The sequence below is a fragment of the Bombina bombina genome, chromosome 1 (assembly GCF_027579735.1).
Source record: "Bombina bombina isolate aBomBom1 chromosome 1, aBomBom1.pri, whole genome shotgun sequence".
NCBI lineage: Eukaryota > Metazoa > Chordata > Amphibia > Anura > Bombinatoridae > Bombina > Bombina bombina.
Genome location: NC_069499.1, coordinates 1,306,617,641 through 1,306,641,158, shown reverse-complemented (window position 1 = coordinate 1,306,641,158; position 23,518 = coordinate 1,306,617,641). Strand labels below are relative to the sequence as shown.

The following is a 23,518-nucleotide window of genomic DNA, read 5'->3' as shown; positions in this document are numbered from 1 at the left end:
AAAAATAAATAAACCCTAAGCTAGATACAATGTAACTATTAGTTATATTCTAGCTAGCTTAGGGTTTATTTTACAGTTAAGTATTTAGTTTTAAATAGGAATTATTTAGTTATTAATAGTAATTTTTATTTAGATTTATTTTAATTATATTTAAGTTAGGGGGTGTTAGGGTTAGACTTAGGTTTAGGGGTTAATAAATTTAGTTTAGTGGCAGTGACGTTGGGGGCGGCAGATTAGGGGTTGATAAATGAAGGTGGGGGCGGCGATGTTATGGGCGGCAGATTAGATTTATGTGTGGCGGTTTAGGGGTTAATATGTTTATTATAGTGGCGGCGATGTCTGGAGCGGCAGATTAGGGGTTAATAAGTATAATGTAGGTGTCGGCGATGTCGGGGCGGCAGATTAGGGGTTAATAAGTGTAAGATTAGGGGTGTTTAGACTCGGGGTTCATGTTAGGGTGTTAGGTGTAAACATAAAATGTGTTTTCCCATAGAAATCAATGGGGCTGCGTTATGGAGCTTTACGCTGCTTTTTTGCAGGTGTTAGACTTTTTTTCAGCCGGCTCTCCCCATTGATGTCTATGGGGAAATCGTGCACGAGCACGTACAACCAGCTCACCGCTGACTTAAGCAGCGCTGGTATTGGAGTGCGGTATGGAGCACAATTTTGCTCTACGCTCACTTCATGCCTTTTAACGCCGGGTTTGTAAAAACCTGTAATACTAGCGCTGTAGGTAAGTGAGCGGTGACAGTAATGTGCAAGTTAGCAACGCACAGTTCATAACGCAAAACTCGTAATCTAGCCATAAGATTTGCTTTTTGAGTGTGTCGGGTTAGCACGCAATCAAAAACAGTTTACTTTAAACTTGTAATATGAGTGCAACCTGACATGGGCAAAAAACCTATGTGTATATACACACATTAACAGATAAATATACATGTAGCCCTTAGTTTAACGCCGGGGTTAGGTTCCAGAAGGAATGGTTGTAAATCGAAACCGTTGTAAATTGAAACCCAGTTTATAATTTAAGTCAATGGGAAGTGAGGGAGTTAGGTTCCAAGCCCCTCTCAAAATTGTCATAAGTAACACCTAATACATTATTTTTAAAGCTCTGAAATGAAGACTTTACATGCTAAACAGCATTATAAACCTAATAAAATAATCACACAACACAGACTTTACTTGCATTTTTCTGCAAACAGTTCTTTATATGCATTCCAGTCTGGACTGATTTATAGACAGGAAGATCTTGTTCCTTTGAAATCTGCTCGATAGCTCAGGTCTGGTTAAACTGATTAATTTCAGCTTGCTTGGCTTGCATATCTTTGCTGCAACAAAAGTGGACAGCTCCACCTACTGGCTTTTTTTAATCAATGCACTGCTTCTCAATGCTTTTCAATAGCAGTCACATGACTGAAAAAAAGGTTGTTATTCTGAAACGGTGCAAATTGAACCGTTGTAAACCGAGGGCCACCTGTATGTGTATATAGTCATATATATTTAAAAATGCTGCCCATCGCTGCACTACTTACCTCCTTTGTTGCGCAAGGTTCTAATGACGTCTGTGACATCATCAGAACGAGGCTCCCATAGGAGCCTATGGAAGTGTGCTCTTGTAAGCACAATGCTTCCTAGCAATGCAAACACAAGCTTGCGTTTGCATTGCGGTAACTTGTAATACCAGCGAACATTATCATGCGCTGATTTTACAAAATGGACCACAAATATCGGCAGTAGATGACTTTATTGATACATAGTATTGCTATTTATTAAACATTGATGTAATTAAGTTTTGTCCATAGTATCTGTGAAATAGTAAAAGTAAAGCAGCAAACAGATATACAATTTATTTGTAAGAAATGTAATTCTATATGTTAGCTCAAAGACAAAGTCTAGGAATAGGTCCAGTGGTTTACTTTGAGTCTCTATCATGTCTAAAGTTTGTTTTTAAAATAACAACCTGGGTCTATTTTAAGAAAAAACTTAATTTATGATGACTCATTCTTGCTTAGAGGCAACAAAGTCGCGCTGCTGCCAAGATGTCACTGACTAGGCAAAGAAATCGCCACCTTGCCAGGGAACGTTTCAGAAACTAATGAAAAAAGACCCGAAACTGGCTGATGTTACAGTAGTTTCATCTCTCTTGTCTGTGAATTGGAACTGGGGATTTCCAAAAAGACATAACAATGTTTTACTATTAATTGGTATATATGAAAATTGTCAAATCCCATATATTGAGGTTACTATTGGGATGTACAATCCCATAACTGAAATACACAAGTGTGATTCAAATACGTAGGTATATTCAAAACTTCTGAATGAGGGTTTTGCACAGTTAAAGGGACATAGAACCCATTTTTTTCATTCATGATTCAGATAGAACATACATTTTTAAAAAGACTTTTCAATATACTTTTATGATAACATTTTTTTATCCTCTTTGTATCCTTTTTTGAACAATAACAAGAGACATATATGTGTTGCCACTAATCAGTAGCTAGCTCCCAGTAGTGCACTTCTTCTCCTGAACCTACCTAGGTATGTTTTTAACAAAGGATACCAAGAGAACAAAGCAAATTAGATAAAATAAGTACATAAGTACTATCACCTAGATATGACTAGATTGAGTCAAATAGCAGCGTTGTGGCCATCATTTTTCCTAATGCAGCCATTACAAGCCTTGATGGTATAGGTGCATTGCAAGCCTTTTAGCCCGTACTGCAACGTCATTCCCACACTCTTAAAAATTACGTTTTTTCATGGGATTCCCATAGCGCCGGTATTACGAGTTTTGTGGTGAGGATAAAAAGCGAGCGTTACAGCCTAAAATATCAAGATCTGTACCGCCATCTAAAGTCAGTAGTTATGAGTGTTACGCTACAAAGCTTTAACATAAAACTCATAACTAAAGTGTTAAAAAGTACACTAACACCCATAAACTACCTATTAACCCCTAAATCGAGGCCCTTCTGCATCGCAAACACTAAATTAAATATGTTAACCCCTAATCTGCCGATCCCTGACACCCTCACCACTATACTAAACTTATTAACCTCTAAAATGCCGCACTCTCACATCGCAAACACTATTTAAATATTATTAACCACTAATCTGCCGTCCGCCCACATCACCCCCACTATACTAAAGTTATTAAGCCCTACACCGCCGCCACTATACTGAACCTATTAACCCCTAAACCACAAGTCCCTCACAACAAAATATACTAAACTAAATATTAACCCCTAAACTGAAAGCCCCCACATTGAAATAAACTAAATTAAACTAGTAACCTCTAAAACTAACAACCCCCTAACTTTATATTAAATTTACAATTTCCATAGTTTAAATTAAATTAGAACTTACCTGTCAAATTAAAAAAGCTAAGTTTAAGCTAACAATTAAATTAATATAATTATTAAACTAAAATTAAACTAACTACCAATTAAATTAAACTAAACTACACATTAAAAAAATCCTAACACTACTCTAAAAATGACAAAGTATTTAAATAAAAAAATACTGTTACAAAAAAGCAAACACTAAATTACAAAAAATAAAAGACGAAATTATCCAAAATAAAAATGAATTACACCTAATCTAATAGCCCTAATAAAATAAAAAAGCCCACCCAAAATAAAAAAACCCTAGTCTACAATAAACTACCAATGACCCTTAAAAGGGCCTTTTGTGGGGCATTGCCCCAAAGATATCAGCTCTTTTACCTGTAAAAAAAACACAAAGACCCCCCCAACAGTAAAACTCACCACCCAACCAACCCCCCAAAATAAAAAACCTAATTCTAAAAAAACCTAAGCTACCCATTGCCCTGAAAACAACTAAACAAAAAAACCTTAAAAAAGCTTAACACTGACGATCCACTTACAGTTTTTGAAGTCCCACTTGAACGATCTTCATCCCGGAGTTGAAGTCCTGATCCAGGCGGCGAGAAGTTTTTATCCAGACGGCCTCTTCAATCTTCATCCCGGCGGCGACGTCCTGATCCAAGCGGCGAGAAGTCTTCATCCAGACGGCCTCTTCAGTCTTCATCCAGGCGTCATCTTCTATCTCGATCCCGGAGGCGCGGAGCGGGTCCATCCTGAAGACATCCGGCGCGGAGCTTCCTCTTCATACGGTTGCCGCCGTCCACTGAATCTTCAAAGCAAGGTACGCCATCCAAGATGGCGTCCCTTGCATTCCTATTGGCTGAAAAACTTGAATCAGCTAATAGGAATTAGAGCTGCTAAAATCCAGCTAGAATCCAATAGAATGAGAGCTGCTTAAATCATATTGGCTGATTTGAACAGCCAATAGGATTTTAGCAGCTCTAATTCCTATTGGCTGATTCAAATTTTTCAGCCAATAGGAATGCAAGGGACGCCATCTTGGATCGCGTACCTTGCATTGAAGATTCAGTGTACGGCGGCGACCGTATGAAGACTTCTCGCCTCCTGGATGAGGACTTCAACTCTGGGATGAAGATCGTTCAAGCGGGACTCATCAGGGGGTTAGTGTTAGGCTTTTTTTAAGGGTTTATTGGGTGGGTTTTATTTTTTAGTTTAGGGTCTGGGCAATAAAAGAGCTAAATGTCCTTTTAAGGGCAATGCCCATACAAATGCCCTTTTCAGGGCAATAGGTAGCTTAGGTTTTTTTAGAATTAGGTTTTTTATTTTGGGGGGTTGGTTGGGTGGTGGGTTTTACTGTTGGGGGGTCTTTGTGTTTTTTTTACAGGTAAAAGAGCTGATATCTTTGGGGCAATGTCCGACAAAAGGCCCTTTTAAGGGCCATTGGTAGTTTATTGTAGGCTAGGGGTTTTTTTTATTTTGGGTGGGCTGTTTTATTTTGATAGGGCTGTTAGATTAGGTGTAATTCTTTTGTTTTTTATTTTGTGTAATGTATATTTTTAGGGGGTGTTTTATTTTTTTTGTAGCAAAAGAGCCTTTTAATTTAGGGCAGTGCCATACAAAAGGCCCTTATAAAGGCCCTTGGTAGTTTATTCTATATTAGGCTTTTTATTTTAGGGTGCTTTTTTTAAGGGTATTAGAATAGGAATAATCTTTATTTTTTTGGATAATTTCATTTGTTTGTTTTTTGTAATAGAAGGTTTTTTGTTTTTTTAGGTTTTAGTGTAAGGTAGCTTAGGTTTTATTTCACTGGTAAGTTTATATTTATTTTAACTAGGTTGTTAGTAAATAGTTAAAGGGATAGTAAACCCCAAAATGTTCTTTTATGATTTGGATAGAACATACAATTTTAAATAACTTTCCAATTTACTTCTATTATCAAATTTGCTTTATCCTCTTGTTATCCATTGCTGAATTAACATCATTGCACTACTCGCAGCTAGCTAAACACATCTAGTTAGCCAATCACAAGAGACATTGTTTTCAGGCACCAATTAGCAGCAGCTCCCACTGGTGTATGATATGTGCGTATTCATTTTCAACAAGGTATACTAAGAGAATGAAGCACATTTGAAAATAGAAGTGAATTTAAAAGTGTCTTAAAATTACATGCTTTATCTGAATCAGGCAAGTTTAAGTTTGACTCTCCTATCCCTTTAATAACTATTTACTAACTAGTCTACCTAGTTAAAATAAATACAAACTTACCTGTGAAATAAAAATAAAACCTAAGCTAGCTACAATATAACTATTAGTTATATTTTAGCTAGCTTAGGTTTTATTTCACAGGTAAGTATTTAATTTTAACTAGGTATTATTTAGTTAATTATTGTAAATGTAATTTATATCTATTCTAATTATTTTAAAGTTAGGGGCTGTTAGGGTTAGGGGTACGGCTAGGGTTAGGTTTAGGGTTAATAGTTTAATTTAGGTTGTTGCGATGTGGGGGGCTGGCGGTTTAGGGGTTAATGGGTTTATTTAGTTAATAATTGTAAGTTTAATTTAGATTTAGTTTAATTATGTTAAAGGTAAGGGGTGTTAGGGTTAGGGTTATGTTAGTGTTAGAGTTACGTTAGGGTTAGGGGTTAATAGTTTAATTTAAGATGTTGCGATGTGGGGGGGCTGGCGGTTTAGTAGTTAATAGGTTTATTTAGTGGTAGTGATGTGGGAGGCCAGAAGTTTAGGGTTAAAAGCTTTATTTAGGTGTTGGCGATATCGGGAGCGGCGGAATAGGGGTTAATAACTTTAATATAGTTGCAGCGATGTTGGGGTGCGGCGGAATAGGGGTTAATAACTTTAGTATAGTGGCAGCGATAACGGGAATGGCAGATTAGGGGTTAATAATTTTATGTAGGTGGCAGCGATATCGGGAGTGGCAGGTTAGGGGTTAATAACTGTAGGCAAGTGTCGGCGATGTCCCCATTGATGTCTATAGGGAAAGTGTGCACGGGCACATAAAAAAACACTGCTGCTTTTGTGTGCGGTATGGAGCTCAACGCAGCCATATCGCCCGCACAAGACGGGTTTTTTAAAATTTGTAATGGCAGCGCTATAGGAGGTTAAATAACGCCACTTTTGTTGCGTTCTTTACTTTCCCTATAGCGCTTAAAACTCATAATCTAGGTGTATCTGAATTATGAATGTATAATTCTCACTTTATTGGCACTTTAACATGGTGACTTAAACCATTTTCAAATCTGGAACCATCTCAATCCTTTTCGGATTCCCAGTGTAAAGATGCAGAACCTCACTAACCAGCACTTTTGAAGTGCTAAAATAAGAGAATAACTTTGAAGAAAGCTGTAGGCCCAGAGGAAAACAATAGCAATAGTGAGAAGTAACGTTGCCACTGCAGTTGTACTCAGCAACTGTAATGCCCCTTTAAGTGTTTGGATGTTATAAACTTTCAAGCATATTTTGACACAAAACGATAAAGGGTTAAACGTTCTCGTCAAGCATTGAGCATGTTAGGATACTTAAAGGGGCAGTAAAGTCAAAATTAAACTTTCATGATTCAGATAGAGCATTACATTTTATAAAACTTTCCAATTTACTTCTGTTATCAAATTTGCTTTGTTCCTTTGATATCCTTTGTTAAAAGTAATGCTAGGTAGGCAGATAGGAGCTTAGTAGTGTGCACATATCTTTACCAGTCTATGGCAGCAGTGTTTGTATCTATGTATAACATTGCTATAAACATTGTTGCAAACATTGCTGCCAGGTGGCTTGAGACATGTGCACGCTCCTGAGCTTACCTAGTATTACTTTATAACCCCTTGCACCAAATAGATGTAAGTATTGCGTTACACAGTACTTTTCCCAGCATACTGTGTTGGCGTCGTATCTACATCCAGCACAGAGGCGCATGTTACAATCCCCGCTGTCAGCTTAGGCAGCAGGAGCTGCAACAAGAGGCAGAAGAGGTACTCCCTTACCATATGAAGCCGTATTAATGATCGTTACAGAAAGTGACACTGTCTGTGTCACTCTCTGTAACAATCTTCTGTTGGTGTCAGTGGGAGTAGAGGAGGGAGGCGGGTGGGCAGCCTAGCGCAGGAGAGGGAAGGGATGGGTCTCTATACTACTAAAAATTATTGTTTTGAGGGGTAGGTGGCAGGACCCTACACTACAGAATTAAGTAATCGCTTGGAGGGGGAGATGGGAAGGGTAAGGGGGATCCCTACACTACAGGGATCTGGGAGGGGGTATGGTACTGAGGGGGGGGCAACTACACTACAGAAAAAAAATAGTATTTTAATTTTTTTAAAAAAAATATTGACTAATTTGCAGCAAACGGGGTACTGGCAGACAGCTGCCAGTACCTAAGATGGCAGCAAATAGGTAGAGGGAGGAGGTTAGAGAGCTGTTTGAGGGGGATCAGGGAAGTTGGGAGGTAAGGGGGGATACTACCCTGCAAAAAATATAAAAAAAAATATATTAAAAAAGAAAAGAAAAAAAAGCCTTTAATTTTAGTACTGGCAGACTTTCTGTCAGTACTTAAGACTTAAGATGGGGGTGACAATTGTGGGGTGGGGGATGAAGGAGAGCTGTTTGAGAGGGGTCAGGGAGGGATCAGGGGGTGGGATGTGTCAGGTGGGAGGCTGATCTCTACACTAAAGTTAAAATTAACCCTACAGGCTACCTAATTTACCCCCTCACTGCTGGGCATAATACAAGTGTAGCGGCATTTAGCAGCCTTCTAAATACCAAAAAGCAATGCCAAAGCCATATATGTCTGCTATTTCTGAACAAAGGAGATCCCAGAGACACCAGAGAAGAATTTACAACAATTTGTGCCATGATTGCACAAGCGGTTTGTAAATAATTTCAGTGAGAAACCTAAAATTGTGAAAAAGTTAACGATTTTTTTTATTTAATCGCATTTGGTGGTGAAATGGTGGCATGAAATATACTAAAATGGGCCTAGATCAATACTTTTGGTTGTCTACTAAAAATATATATAAAAAATATATATATAGTTTTGATAGGTAAATATAAAAAAATGCTCTATTTTTGTTTAAATGTAGTGTGGGCAAAAATACTAAAAATGCTCTGGTATTTTGGGGAAGTTTTTGTCTGAAATGCCCAGTCCTTAAGGGGTTAAAGCTATTTTCCTATTTTCACATGTTCTTCATACTGGGCGCCACCATCTTGGAGGATAGGTATTCTCACACCCTGTGACAGAATCAGTGCACATTCATAGATCAGGGACATTGCTGACTTTTGGACAGCTATATCATGCAGTAAGGGTTAGAGGGCTTCTATGTTTTTGGGGTGGCTGCATTGCTTTATACTATTCATGATTTATTTTCCTTATATATTTTATGTACCTTTCTGTGTAAGAAAACTGCAAAGATGTAATGCTCCAACGTTGCTGTTATAACAAATCTGCAACGTCATTGATCTATGAATGTGCACTGCTTCTGATGGTAGCTCCCATAACAAAGATGTAGATATTCAGTACACTAGCACCTGTAAAGGGTAAAATACGAGAACAGCTTTGTAAAGAGCTGCTGGAATCAAAGAATAAAAACAATAGCTTGGTGTGAGTTAAAGGGACAGTCTACACCAGGATTTTTATTGTTTTAAAAGATAGATAATCCCTTTATTACCCATTACCTAGTTTTGCATAACCAACACAGTAATATAAATACACGTTTTACCTCTGTGATTATCGTGTATCTAAGCCTCTGCAAACTGCTCCCATATTTCAGTTCTTTTGACAGACATGCATTTTAGCCAATCAGTTTTGGCTCCCTGGAACGTCACATGCGTAAGCACAGTGTTATCTATATGATACACATGAACTAACACTCTCTAGTGGTGAAAAACTGTCAAAATGCCCTGAGAGAAGAGATGGCCTTCAAGGGCTTAGAAATTCTCATATGAACTTCCTAGGTTTAGCTTTCAACAAAGAATACCAAGAGATCAAAGCAAAATTGGTGAAAAAAGTAAATTTGGAATATTGTTAAAATTACATGCCCTATCTGAATCATGAACGTTTATTTTGGACTAGACTGTCCCTTTAAATTTGCCATGGGCATATATCCTAACATATGCCAGATTTTTTCTGGGATGTGGGATGTGATCAAAAGCAGTGCCCCACTGGTAATTTGTGGGTGGTGCTATGCAGGGAGGTGCAGAGTTACATAGGGATGGACTAGGATATGGGTGGTCCATCAGCATGTGGGTGGGGCTTGAACACCTGGGGCATGCAGGCGGAATGGGGAGACATAACCAACCTGTTACTATCCTGCAGGATGAGGTATGTATGAGTGTTGTGCTCAGCAGTCCATTTAAAAGGTAGAAGGCCCTGCCCATTTGTAATCATCTGATTGACACCACCTGTACACAAAGTATCTACAGGAACCATGGGCTTATGAGTTGACTCACAGACTCTATGCATATGTAATGGGATGCTAAACACACAATAACATTTCACATACAAATATTTAATTATTTGAAATTATTTGCAAATATTTAATTCTTTTCTTTTAACTATGAAAACTCTGCATGATCCATAATAATGACCCTGAAACATGCCAGTCAGTGATTGTTTAATCATTGCAGAACTTCATGTATATCTGCCCCTTATAGACCACGTCAAAGGAGATAAAGAGTACTGCAAAGGCTTATCAAGATATACTTCCCTGAACCATAAGATCAGTACAAATGTAGCTAACAACATAACATCTTTTGAAACATTTATTTTGAATGCAGGTTGTTTGATTAAAAAAAATAAAAAAAGTGTCTAGAACTAAATATAATTAAATGTTTATCTAAAGTAAATGGTTCAGTTGGTTGAAACAGTTATATTTCCACATTTAGACTTCCCTTCCAAGATGAAGTCACTGTTTTCTCTTCAGCCAGCCTTTCTTCCAGACCTAAATGAATATTAAAGTTAGTTTTTACATATGCCATATTTACATACCAACCATTAAGCACTATATTCAAATACATGTTTAACCTCTTAAGGACATGTGACGGAATTTTTCCGTCATAAAACAATTGAGCAAACTGAAAGCTGTGTCCTTAAAGGGTTAAAAATATTTAAAACTATAATTTTTGTTAAACCTTGTAGTATTACACTAAGTATCAGAGGGCCGCTAATTACTACTGTGTGTGTGAAATGTCTAAAGATATAGATAATCTGTATAATAGGGGACAATAATGCTTACAGTATCAATTAACAGATGTAAAATCAGTAAACCAATGTAGCAATGTCTTATCCTCAATTGTTAAATCTCCTTAAGGTAACAGTATTTGTAATCCTCAGAGTGTTTGCAGCTCCTTCCTGGGCACAGGTGCAGTGTCTGTAAAATAACAACTATATCAACTCTGAAAAACAATATCTGAGTGTAGTATCAAATAAAAACATGTACTTTAATACGATAGTAATGCACTCACACAGGTACCCTCAAACATATGAGGTATGATCGTCACACATAAAAAACGGTTGATTCTCTAGGCACAACAACCTCCTCCTGTCTCCAGTCTGTCCCTGATCTCAATGTGGACGTTCCTGTCGATCTCCACCCCACACTTCTCCCAAAAGCGTGGTTCAGATCACAGTCGTTACCGGATGCCAAACAGTAGGCTGACTAGTATGTGGTAAAGTGTCCTAGAGTCCTATGCACAACATACGCTGCCAAACGTGTCTGCTACAGCCTGCTCCCAGACACGCTGGACTTGCACGATGCGTGACGATAGCGTCACTCAGTGGGCATGGCCTGACACGTTTCACAGGGCTTCTCCCCCCTTCCTCAGAGGTTAAAGTCAGGGAATGTGGGGTGTTAAAAAAAAAACTGCACTGAAAAGTGCCTTAACATAGTGGACTGTGTTATCACTGTAAATATATTTGTATATGCTTGTATACATATATATTTATGTGTTATTTATTTTAAACTTGCTGCTCATCGCTGCACCACTTACTCCTTTAGATGCACTAGGTTTTGGGCCATGTCTATCGGCATCAGAACGAGGCTCCCATTGGAGCCTTTGGACATGTGCTTTCGTGAGCGCAAAACTTTAATGCAATTGCACTTTACTTGTAATTACTGAGTGGAATGCAAATATCGCACTCGCAAAAGCGCAATTTTGCGCTCCACTTGTAATCATAATGTTTACGTTTATGACCAGATTGGCTCCTCCTAATAAGGCAAATGTAGGGTGGAGTTTGGCTGCTAAAAAATAATTGCAGTAAAAAGGATGTTAATTTGTTTTAACAATATTAAGACTTTGCTGATATGGTCTATACGCAAGCCAGGTCTCAAATAATTCTGAGGGGAGAAGAAAAGCAAAATTTGTTGTCGCTAATTAAGGAAAAAGCAGGAAAAACATAATTTATGTAAGAACTTAACTGATAAATTAATTTCTTTCATGTTGGTAAGAGTCCATGAGCTAGTGACGTATGGGATATACAATCCTACCAGGAGGGGCAAAGTTTCACAAACATCAAAATGCCTATAAATACACCCCTCACCACACCCACAATTCAGTTTAACGAATAGCCAAGTAGTGGGGTGATTAAAGAAAGCCGTTAAAAGCATCAAAAAAAGGAATTTGGAAATAATTGTGCTTTATACAAAAAATCATAACCACCATAAAAAGGGTGGGTCTCATGGACTCTTGCCAATATGAAAGAAATTAATTTATCAGGTAAGTTCTTACATAAATTATGTTTTATTTCATGTAATTGGCAAGAGTCCATGAGCTAGTGACGTATGGGATAGTAATACCCAAGATGTGGAACTCCACAGAAGAGTTACTAGAGAGGGAGGGATAAAAATAATAACAGCCATTTTCCGCTGAAAAAATTAATCCACAACCCAAAATATAAGTTTATTCTTATAAATGACAAGAAAAAACTTAAACATAAGCAGAGGAATCAAACTGAAACAGCTGCCTGAAGAACTTTTCTACCAAAAACTGCTTCCGAGGAAGCAAATACATCAAAACGGTAGAATTTAGTAAATGTATGCAAAGAAGACCAAGTTGCTGCTTTGCAAATCTGATCAACTGAAGCTTCATTCTTAAAAGCCCATGAAGTGGAGACTGATCTAGTAGAATGAGCTGTAATTCTCTGAGGCAGGGCCTGACCCGACTACAAATAAGCCTGATGAATCAAAAGCTTTAACCAAGATGCCAAGGAAATGGCATAAGCCTTCTGACCTTTCCTAGAACCAGAAAAGACAACAAATAGACTAGAAGTCTTCCTAAAATCTTTAGTAGCTTCAACATAATATTTCAAAGCTCTTACAACAACCAAAGAATGTAAGGATCTCTCCAAAGAATTCTTAGGATTAGGACACAAAGAAGGAACAACCATTTCTCTATTAATTTTGTTAGAATTCACAACCTTAGGTAGAAATTTAAATGAAGTCCGCAAAACTGTCTTATCCTGATGGAAAATCAGAAAAGGAGATTCACAAGAAAGAGCAGATAATTCGGAAACTCTTCTAGCAGAAGAGATTGCCAAAAGGAACAACACTTTCCAAGATAGTAGTTCAATGTCCAAAGAATGCATAGGCTCAAAAGGAGGAGCCTGTAAAGCCTTCAAAACCAAATTAAGACTCCAAGGAGGAGAGATTGATTTAATGACAGGCTTGATATGGTCCAAAGCCTGTACAAAACAGTGAATATCAGGAAGCTTAGCAATCTTTCTGTGAAATAAAACAGAAAGAGCAGAGATTTGTCCCTTCAAGGAACTTGCAGACAAACCTTTATCCAAACCATCCTGAAGAAACTGTAAAATTCTAGGAATTTATGAAAAGAACACCATGAAATATAAGACTTCCAAACTCGATAATAAATCTTCCTAGAAACATATTTACGAGCCCGTAACATAGTATTAATCACTGAGTCAGAGAAACCTCTATGACTAAGCACTAGGTGTTCACTTTCCATACCTTTAAATGTAATAATTTGAGATCCTGATGGAAAAACGGACCTTGAGACAGAAGGAAGTGGCCAAGGTTGGCACTGGACATCCGAACAAGATCCGCATACCAAAACCTCTGAGGCCATGCTGGAGCTACCAGCAACACAAACGATTGTTCCATGATTATCTTGGAAATCACTCTTGGAAGAAGAACTAGAGGCGGGAAGATATAAGCAGGTTGGTAACACCAAGGAACTGCTAATGCATCCACTGCCTCCGCCTGAGGATCCCTGGACCTGGACAGGTACTGTACCTGGGAAGTTTCTTATTTAGATGGGAAGCCATCAGATCTATTACTGGAAGACCCCACATCTGAACAATCTGAAAAAACACATCTGGATGGAGCAACCACTCCCCCGGATGTAAAGTCTGACGGCTGAGATAATCCGCTTCCCAAATGTCTACACCTGGGATATGAACCGCAGAAATTAGACAGGAGCTGGATTCTGCCCAAGAAAGTATCCAAGATGTTTCTTTCATAGCTTGGGGACTGTGAGTCCCACCCTGATGATTGACATATGCCACAGTTGTGATATTGTCTGTCTAAAAACAAATGAATGGTTCTCTCTTCAACAGAGACCAAAACTGAAGAGCCCTGAAAATAGCATAGAGTTCTAAAATATTGATTGGTAACCTCGCCTCTTGAGATTTCCAAACCCCTTGTGCTGTCAGAGATCCCCAGACAGCTCCCCAACCTGAAAGACTTGCATCTGTTGTGATCACAGTCCAGGTTGAACGAACAAAAGAGGCTCCTTGAACTGTATGATGGTGATCAGACCACCAAGTCAGAGAGAGTCGAACATTGGGATTTAAGGATATTAATTGTGATATCTTTGTATAATCCCTGCACCATTGATTCAGCATACAAAGCTGGAGAGGTCTCATATGAAAATGAGCAAACGGGATTGCGTCCGATGCTGCAGTCATGAGACCTAAAACTTCCATGCACATAGCTACTGAAGGGAATGATTGAGACTGAATGTTCTGACAAGCTAAAAACCAATTTTAATTATCTCTTGTCTGTTAGAGACAGAGTCATGTGCACTGTATCTATCTGTAAACCTAAAAAGGTGACCCTTGTCTGAGGAATCAAGAAACTTTTTGGTAAATTGATCCTTCAACCATGTCTTTGAAGAAACAACACTAGTTGATTTGTGTGAGATTCTGCAGAATGTAAAGACTGAGCTAGTACCAAGAAATCGTCCAAATAAGGAAACACCGCAATACCCCGTTCTCTTTGAAAAGATTCTTGGAGCTGTCGCTAGGCCAAATGGAAGAGCGACAAATTGGTAATGCTTGTCTAGAAAAGAAAATCTCAGAAACTGATAGTGGTCTGGATGAATCAGAATATGAAGATATGCATCCTGTAAGTCTATCGTGGACATATAATGACCTTGCTGAACAAAAGGCGGAATAGTCCTTATAGTCACCATTTTGAAAGTTGGCACTCTTACAAAACAATTAAAAATTTTCGGATCCAGAACTGGCCTGAATGAATTTTCTTTCTTTGGGACAATGAATAGATTTGAATAAAACCCCAGACCCTGTTTCTGAAACAGAACTGGTATGATCACCCCTGAAAGCTGCAGGACTGAAACACACTTCAGAAAAGCCTGAGCCTTTACTGGATTTGGTGCAATGTGTGAGAGAAAAAATCTTCTCACAGGAGGTCTTACTCTGAATCCTATTTGGTACCCTTGAGAGACAATACTCTGAATCCATTGATTTTTGACAGAATCTGCCCAAATACTTTGGAAGAATCTTAATCTGCCCCCTACCAGCTGAGCTGGAATGAGGGCAGCACCTTCATGCAGACTTGGGGGCTGGCTTTGGTTTCTTAAATGGCTTGGATTTATTCCAACTTGAAGAAGGTTTCCAATTGGAACCAGATTCTTTGGGGGAAGGATTGGGTTTCTGTTCCTTATTTTGTCAAAAGGAACGAAAACGGTTAGAAGCTTTAGATTTACCCTTAGGTCTTTTATCCTGAGGCAAAAAACTCCCTTCCCCCCAGTGACAGTTGAAATAATTGAATCCAACTGAGAACCAAATAAATTATTACCTTGGAAAGAAAGAGATAGTAATCTAGATTTAGATACCATGTCAGCATTCCAATATTTGTGCCACAAATCTCTTCTAGCTAAAATAGCTAAAGACATAGATTTAACATCAATTTTGATGATATAAAAAATGGCATCACAGATAAAATGATTAGTATGTTGAAGCAAGAGAACAATGCTAGACAAATCAGGATCTGTTTCCTGTTGCGCTAAACTTTCCAACCAAAAAGCTGATGCAGCTGCAACATCAGGCATAGAAATGGCAGGCCTGAGAAGATAGCCAGAATATAAATAAACTTTCCTTAGATAAGATTCAAGTTTTCCATCTAAAGGGTACTTAAAGGAAGTACTATCTTCCATAGGAATCGTAGTACGTTTGGCAAGAGTAGAAATCGCCCCATCAACTCTGGGGATCTTTTCCCAAAACTCCAATCTAACTGCTGGCAAAGGATACAATTTTTTAAACCTTGAAGAAGGGATAAAAGAAGTACCAGGCCTATTCCATTCCTTAGAAATCATATCAGAAATAGCATCAGGAACTGGAAAAACCTCTGGAGTAACCACAGGAGGTTTATAAACAGAGTTTAAACGTTTACTAGTTTTAATATCAAGAGGACTAGTTTCCTCAATATCCAATGTAATCAACACCTCTTTTAACAAGGAACAAATATACTCCATTTTAAATAAATAAGTAGATTTGTCAGTGTCAATATCTGAGGTAGGATCTTCTGAATCAGATAGATCCTCATCAGAGGAGGATAATTCAGTATGTTGTCGGTCATTTGAAATTTCATCAAGTTTATGAGAAGTTTTAAAAGACCTTTTACGTTTATTAGAAGGCGGGATAGCAGACAAAGCCTTCTGAATCGCATCAGCAATAACATATTTTATATTCACAGGGATATCATGTACATTAGATGTTGAAGGAACAACAGGCATTGTACTATTACTGATGGATACATTCTCTGCATGTAAAAGTTTATCATGACAACTTTTACATACTACCGCTGGAGATATAATCTCAACTAATGTACAACAGATACACTTATCTTTGGTAGAACTGTTATCAGGCAGCAGGAATCCAACAGTGGTTTCTGAGACAGGATCAGATTGAGACATCTTGCAAATGTAAGAGAAGAAACAACATATAAAGCAAAATGATCAATTTCCTTATATGGCAGTTTCAGGAATGGGAAAAAACGCATAAAAAAACAGCATAGCCCTCTGACATAGAAAAAGGCAAGATGCACATAGGAATGGGGTTTTAAATAATGAAATTATTTGGCACCAAGTATGATGCACAACGCAAAATGAAATTTTTTTGCGCTAACAACATCCGGAAATGACACACTCGCATCATTGCAGACGCAACCATGTGCAAGGAACTCGGCGTCAACTAAGACGCCGGAAATGACGAACTTGCATCACCGGATATACCTTCGCGCCAAAAAAATCTTGCACCAAGAATGATGCAATAAACATCAGCATTTTGCACCTCACTAGTCTAATTTTGCTTGCGGAAATTTAATGAAAAAACAGTCAATTTGAAAAAAATACTAAACCCCAGGTAAGAAAAATATTTTTCTAAATATGTTTTTTCCCAAATATGAAACTGAATAGTCTGCAAAAGTAAACATACATAAACCTGACTCGTGGCAAGTATATTTAAAACTGTATATTAATACATAAAGGGCCAAACCATAGTTGAGAGTGTCTTAAGTAATAAAAACATACTTACCGAAAGATACCCATCCACATATAGCAGATAGCCAAACCAGTACTGAAACAGTTATCAGTAGAGGTAATGGAATATGAGAGTATATCGTCGATCTGAAAAAGGGAGGTAGGAGATGAATCTCTACGACCGATAACAGAGAACCTATGAAATAGATTTGCCGTGAGGAAAACCATTGCATTCAATAGGTGATACTCCCTTCACATCCCTCTGACATTCACTGTACTCTGAGAGGAATCAGGCTTCAAAATGCTGAGAAGCGCATATCAACGTAGAAATCTAGCACAAACTTACTTCACCACCTCCATAGGAGGCAAAGTTTGTAAAACTGAATTGTGGGTGTGGTGAGGGGTGTATTTATAGGCATTTTGAGGTTTGGGAAACTTTGCCCCTCCTAGTAGGATTGTATATCCCATACGTCACTAGCTCATGGACTCTTGCCAATTACATGAAAGAAAATGAATGCCTGTTGCAATGATTTACTGTTTAAAGCTACAAGAAAGTCAAAATTAAACATACGTAATTGCGACAGAACACAAAACTAAAGAAAAATGTCAAATTTACTTTTATTCTCAGATTTACTTATCTCCTTTCCATACTACATATACAGTTGGCTCAGGAGCGCGTATAGCAGCAGTACTCGTAACGTAACATTGTTATACATTCATTGCTTACTACCTTTAATACCTTTTCATGGGAAGAAAGTACATCTCAACAAAGGAGACCAAGCAATATAGATATATAAATACATTTGATAATAGACGTATAGAAGGTTTTTGATTCGTTTTTTCTACATTGTATCAGTTTTTTACTTCCATGTGAGACACAGCATGAGAACCTAGTGCTGCAAAGGGGCTAAGTTGTGCAGTGATGGGCAGCAAATATAAATATATATGTATATGAGTATATACATATATATTTATGTGTTAATATGTGTATAAACACATATTATCACATATATATGTATATAAGCATTTACATATACTGTATATTTACAGGGAACAAACAGTCCCCATAGTCTGCAATGTAAAGGCACTTTTCAGTGACCTTTGTTTTCTAATACCCCAGACCCACTCGCTTTAACCTCTCATAGCTGCTTCTTACAGCTATTTTTTTAAAAATAAAAATGCTAAACAAATGTATTAATAACTTTACTACACTGTATTTGGGGGGCAATTTGGCACATTTTGAAAATTAACCAAAGATCTGATCACTGGTTAATTTTCAGAGCGCTAATTGCTACCGCAAGCTCGCAGTAGCAATAACCAGCCACTTGTAATGGCTGGTTATTTATAAATTAGCGCTCCACTTGTAATCTAGCTCTTTATGAGCTATTTCATTTATGTTTAATATTGTGTTTTTGTCAGCATTTATTTGTTTTCTGCATAATTTTGGATACATAGTTCACAAAATAAAAGAACATTAATTCTACGTGGTTTATAAATCCCAAGTGTATTTCCTTTTTTGGGTTTATTGGGTTTATGAGCTATAGCCACGTCCAATGTTTGTTTAAGGTATGTTGTCCACATTTTCCAGCTTGGCTTTTTACCAGTGTTTCAGAAAAATAAAACAGCAATAATAATTTAACATTGTGTGCTACTCAGTAAACTTTAACAAATGTATGAAATTACTTTCTCTAGAATTAACATAACTTTGTTTTTGCTTTCCTTAGATTGTATATTTTTCAACATTTTAAATATTGAATTTTCAACCTAAAAAATGCTAGTGATATGGAAACCATGAATTAAACATTTAAGGCTCAATGATCTAAAGCTCTCCACTCTGATGAGATGAGCTAAGAACTCGTTAGTACTGTGAGGTGTCTCAAAAATTAAAAAATTCTAATTTTTACCTTGAGAGATGTTTAGCTCACTATGAAGTGTTCTACGTGTGAAGGAGAAACTCCCATATTACAGTATAAGGTCTAAAAAAAAATACCAAACATTGTGTGTGATTTTGCTCCATGCTGGTGAGTTTTTGATCATTGGGCAATTAGAGAAATAATTTATTACATTTTAAAGTAGCAAAGAAAGGGTTATAAAACCAAACCATTTTCTCTTGTGATTCGGACAGAACATACCATTTTTAAAGTTTCCAATTTACTTATATTATTAAATTTGCTTTGTTCCTGTGGTATTCTTTGTTGAAGAGATACATAGGTAGGTGTCTGAAGGACTACATGGCAGGAAATAGTGCTGACATCTAATGCTCTTGCAAATGTATAACATTATTGCAATACTGCTGCCAAAAAGTGATCCAAATAGTGATCCAGACACTTGCACACTCTCAAGCTTGTTTTCCTACAAAAAATACCAAAAGAATTAAGAAAATTTGATAATAGAAGTAAATTAGAAAGTTGTTTAAAACTGCAGGCTCTATGTAAATCATTGAATAAACTGTTGAGTTTCATATCCCTTTAAGTAATCAAGTGATTCAAACATAGTCTTTGTCTAACACATCCATATTTTTTTTTTCCAGGTAGCTCCTTAAATATGGCGGACCATCTAGTTGGAACTGAAATTAACGATCAAAGGATTGCTGTAGTAGAAAATTGCTTTGGTGCATCAGGTCAACCCTTGGCTAAACCAGGAAGAGTTTTGGTGGGTGAAGGAATTTTAACAAAAGAATGTAGGAAAAAGCCCAAACCAAGGGTTTTCTTTCTGTTTAATGACATACTTTTGTATGGAACTATAGTGATAAACAAGATACGGTATACTCGCCAACATATAATTCCCCTTGAAGATGTGACTATTGATATACTGAAAGACACACTGCATATGAAAAATCGGTGGTTGCTAAAAGCATCCAAAAAATCCTTTGTACTTTCTGCAGCCTCTTTCACAGAAAGGAGAGAATGGGTAGATCATATCAAGGAATGTGTCCAACAGCTCCTAGAGAAGACTGGGAGGCAACCTTCAGCCAATCATGCTGCTCCCTGGATACCTGACATAGTCACCGATATCTGCATGCGCTGCATGCAGACTAAGTTCACAACTTTGAACCGCAAACACCATTGTCGTAAGTGCGGTTTTGTTGTGTGTCATGAATGCTCCAAGTATAAATTCCTAATTCCTGGTTTAGACCAGAAACCCGTAAGAGTATGTGGTCTTTGCCATAGAAAATTGACATCTGAGAAAATAAGAGAGGAAGAAGAAGCAAAACAGTGTGCGCTACAGTTCCATAGTGAGATGCCAAAGTATGATCCATCCAGTGAAGAGGATAGTGACACTGAAGAAAATGAAAAGAACAGACAATGGCCATCAAATGAAGATTTCTATTCTTCATCCTGGTCAGCGTTTCATAGCTGATCTCTTTTACTTTTGTATTGGAAAGTTATATCAAAAGTCTTCATTCTCTACCATTAGCTCAACGGCAAAAAAGAATATTTAAATTATGTTTACATTTTATTTTATAAGTATAAATTTTATCTTCTAAAATATTTAGTATCTCTCATGGACAGCTTGATCCTTTGAGGTTTTTCCTTTGAAACAAAAATAAGAGCTAGTGTTGTCATTTCACTGGTGCCTGATATCACAGAACGACTCCATCCACAGTATATGTTACAGACTGAAGCCTTGTTTCAAGCCAAGGTGATATGGAGAATTTTGGGGGGAAGGAGAAAGCTGATAATTGTATCAAGTTGTTTGCTAGATGTCATGCTGTAATGGGCACACAGATAACTGTCATCTCTACCCTATCAGGTTTATATAATATTTGCTTCATAAATATTTTTGTAACTGAGCAGTTAGATATTAACTCTTTCCTGTCAATCACATGTAATGTTATAATTAGCCACATTACATGCATGTAACATACACTAGACACTTTCTGCCAGTAACAAAATCAACAAACATAGAAAAGTAGTTTAACAAATTTTTACCAGTAACATCCTCAAGGACAGTGGTTTATGGCAGTAATACTCAGACACTAAAACACTGAGCATTATTTTAACCCTTTCTGTGCGATTAACACCCTGAATTACTCTTCTAATTACCCTCTTTGGGGTATCTATGATGATTCCTGATATCTAGTTTGATCACACAGATTTTCTATGAGCCCTCTGTTTTCTCATTTTCAACTGTCCCTCCTCCCACCAATGTCTGTCAGTGCCAAGAGGAGCAATAATGTAAAACTTTGTCAGAGCAGTGGGGGAGTAATTAGTTATCACAATTTCCTCACATGACACCAGGGGGAATTTAGTGGAGCAGGGGCCAAGTCACTCAAACATACTGAATTAATAAATATAGCACTGGACCAATGAGAAAGTAAAAAAGCAAGCTGCTGTGTTTCTGCTAAACGTCTGACAGCACCAAATATCTGCTGCCCTTAGCATAGACTGAGTGTACCTAGGTCTAAATATGCCTATGGCATTATTACATTAGAAAGAGAATATGTGGCTTTCTTGCAGGATAATGTTACACCATGATGATTGTATCTTATGATGCTAAAAGTGATGGCTCCTAAAACAGCAATTATTGATCCTAAAATATGTGGTACAATTTGAAGCCTAATTTGTTGTTCTCTCTGTTTGCCTAAGTGGTGTGAAATTCATCACATTGCTGCTTGAAAACTTGCTAAAGATATACATACACATACATAAATATAAATAAATAAACATATACATTTATTAAAGGCAGCTTTTGCAATTCTTTGGTATTTCCAATTAACAAGAATGTTTCTAGTGCATCCAATCACAGCCCCCTATTCCAGTCTGTTAGAAGAGGTGTTTGTTGTGGTTTTCTTATGTCTTTTATATATACAGCAAAAAAAAAAAAAAACCATGAGATACTTTACACTGAGACCGGTTACCAGAAGTATTCTACTCTTCCAAAAATAGCTTTTGCTTATGTTTTCAAATGATTTTTAGATTCATCTGATTCAGCACCTTTACTAAACAAGTATTGCGCACATCCTGGTCACTTTGGCAGCACTCCCACAATATTTGTGCTAATATATAAAATGTTTTTTGGTGTGCTTAACCAAACCCCTTTCTTGTTGTATTTCAGCACCTTTACCCTCTTGAAGCCAAATTTGGCCTGTTTTATGTGGTATAGCATTTCATACGGCTTTCCTACATACTAAGTTCTGATTTGAATACAAATGACTGTTTCTTAGTTTAATTTAAAAAAAACAACACAGTTTTCAATTAATAAATGTATAGAGAAGAAAAATACGATCATCTGAAAGTTATTTATAAATAAAGTGTATAGTTATTTTTTCACAATCCCTAATGAAGGAAAATCAGATGTTTTGGTTTTATTACATAGTTAAAGGGATATTATACTCCAAAATGTTATTGTTTAAAAAGATAGATAATCCCTTTATTACCCATTCCTCAGTTTTGCATAACAATAACGGTTATATTAATATACTTTTTACCTCTGTGATTACCTTGTATCTAAGCCTCTGCAGCCTGCCCCTTATTTCAATTCATTTGACAAACTTGCATTTTAGCCAAACAGTGCTGACTCATTAATAACTCCATGGGAGTGAGCAAAATGTTATCCATTTAGCACACATGAACTAGTGCTGTCTAGCTGTGAAAAACTGTCAAAATAAACTGAGATAAGAGGCGGTCTTCAAGGAAATTAGCACATGAGCCTACCTAGGTTTAGCTTGTTTACAATTGCATGCCTTTTCTGAAAATGTAATATTGATTAGACAGTCCCTTTAAGTTGGGTGGTGTAATTATTTCTAATTAATTGGATGGTCACATAAAAGAAGCCAAAATATAGCCTAGTTCAGTTTAAAGATTTTGCTTGGTAAACGCCAATTGATTGGAATGGAGGCTATTTATTGTACAATTTAATTTCCATTTAGAGTTTAGTTGTAGTAAAAGATAGAAAGTGACACATTAGCTGTGCTGTGATTGGCAGTGCTTGTAATAATTTTATGTGGGTTTCCAAAGGATTAGCTGAAAGCAGCCTTTTCTATGCAGGCTACAGAAATAATTTGATCTACGTGCAATTAATAAATGATAACAAGGGTAATTCTCTAACACATCCAGACAACAAATTTTTTTTAAAAGCTATATTAAACTATAATTTAAATTGCCAATTAAAATAGTCCATTTTCAGAAGTAAACTTTATTAAAAGCATTCTTTAATGTGCATAATTTTGTGTTTTCTCATTCTATCCAAGAGAGGCTTGGATGCATTCTGCAACATTCTGTAAAGTGATTGTTTAGAGCTAATTTATATATATATATATATATATATATTTTTTTTTTAAAGTTATGGTAAATCTGAGCGTTTAACAAATGCTAGGATTTACCATCACTAAAAATAAAGTGAAGTTTAAGTGATCAGTTATTAAAAAAGGGTGCTAAACTCCCCCTGACTGTGCTGCTGCACATCGCCAAACCCAGAGACTTCGGCCGTCTGCG

The 23,518-nt window shown here is 37.0% G+C and overlaps 1 protein-coding gene across 2 annotated transcripts in view; it reads left to right on the top strand.

The window, feature by feature from the left end:
* Positions 1–23,248, top strand: part of PLEKHF1 (pleckstrin homology and FYVE domain containing 1) — a 51,029-nt gene extending 27,781 nt beyond the window's left edge. The window contains exon 2 of one of the 2 annotated variants that reach the window (XM_053701849.1): positions 19,616–23,248. In XM_053701849.1, coding sequence (XP_053557824.1) covers positions 19,626–20,441 — 816 coding nt within the window. In that variant the 5' untranslated portion in view covers positions 19,616–19,625 and the 3' untranslated portion in view covers positions 20,442–23,248. Of the gene's footprint in view, positions 1–19,611 lie in introns of both variants that reach the window. The other variant, XM_053701840.1, reaches the window with a different exon arrangement.
* The last annotated feature ends 270 nt before the right edge of the window (positions 23,249–23,518 follow it).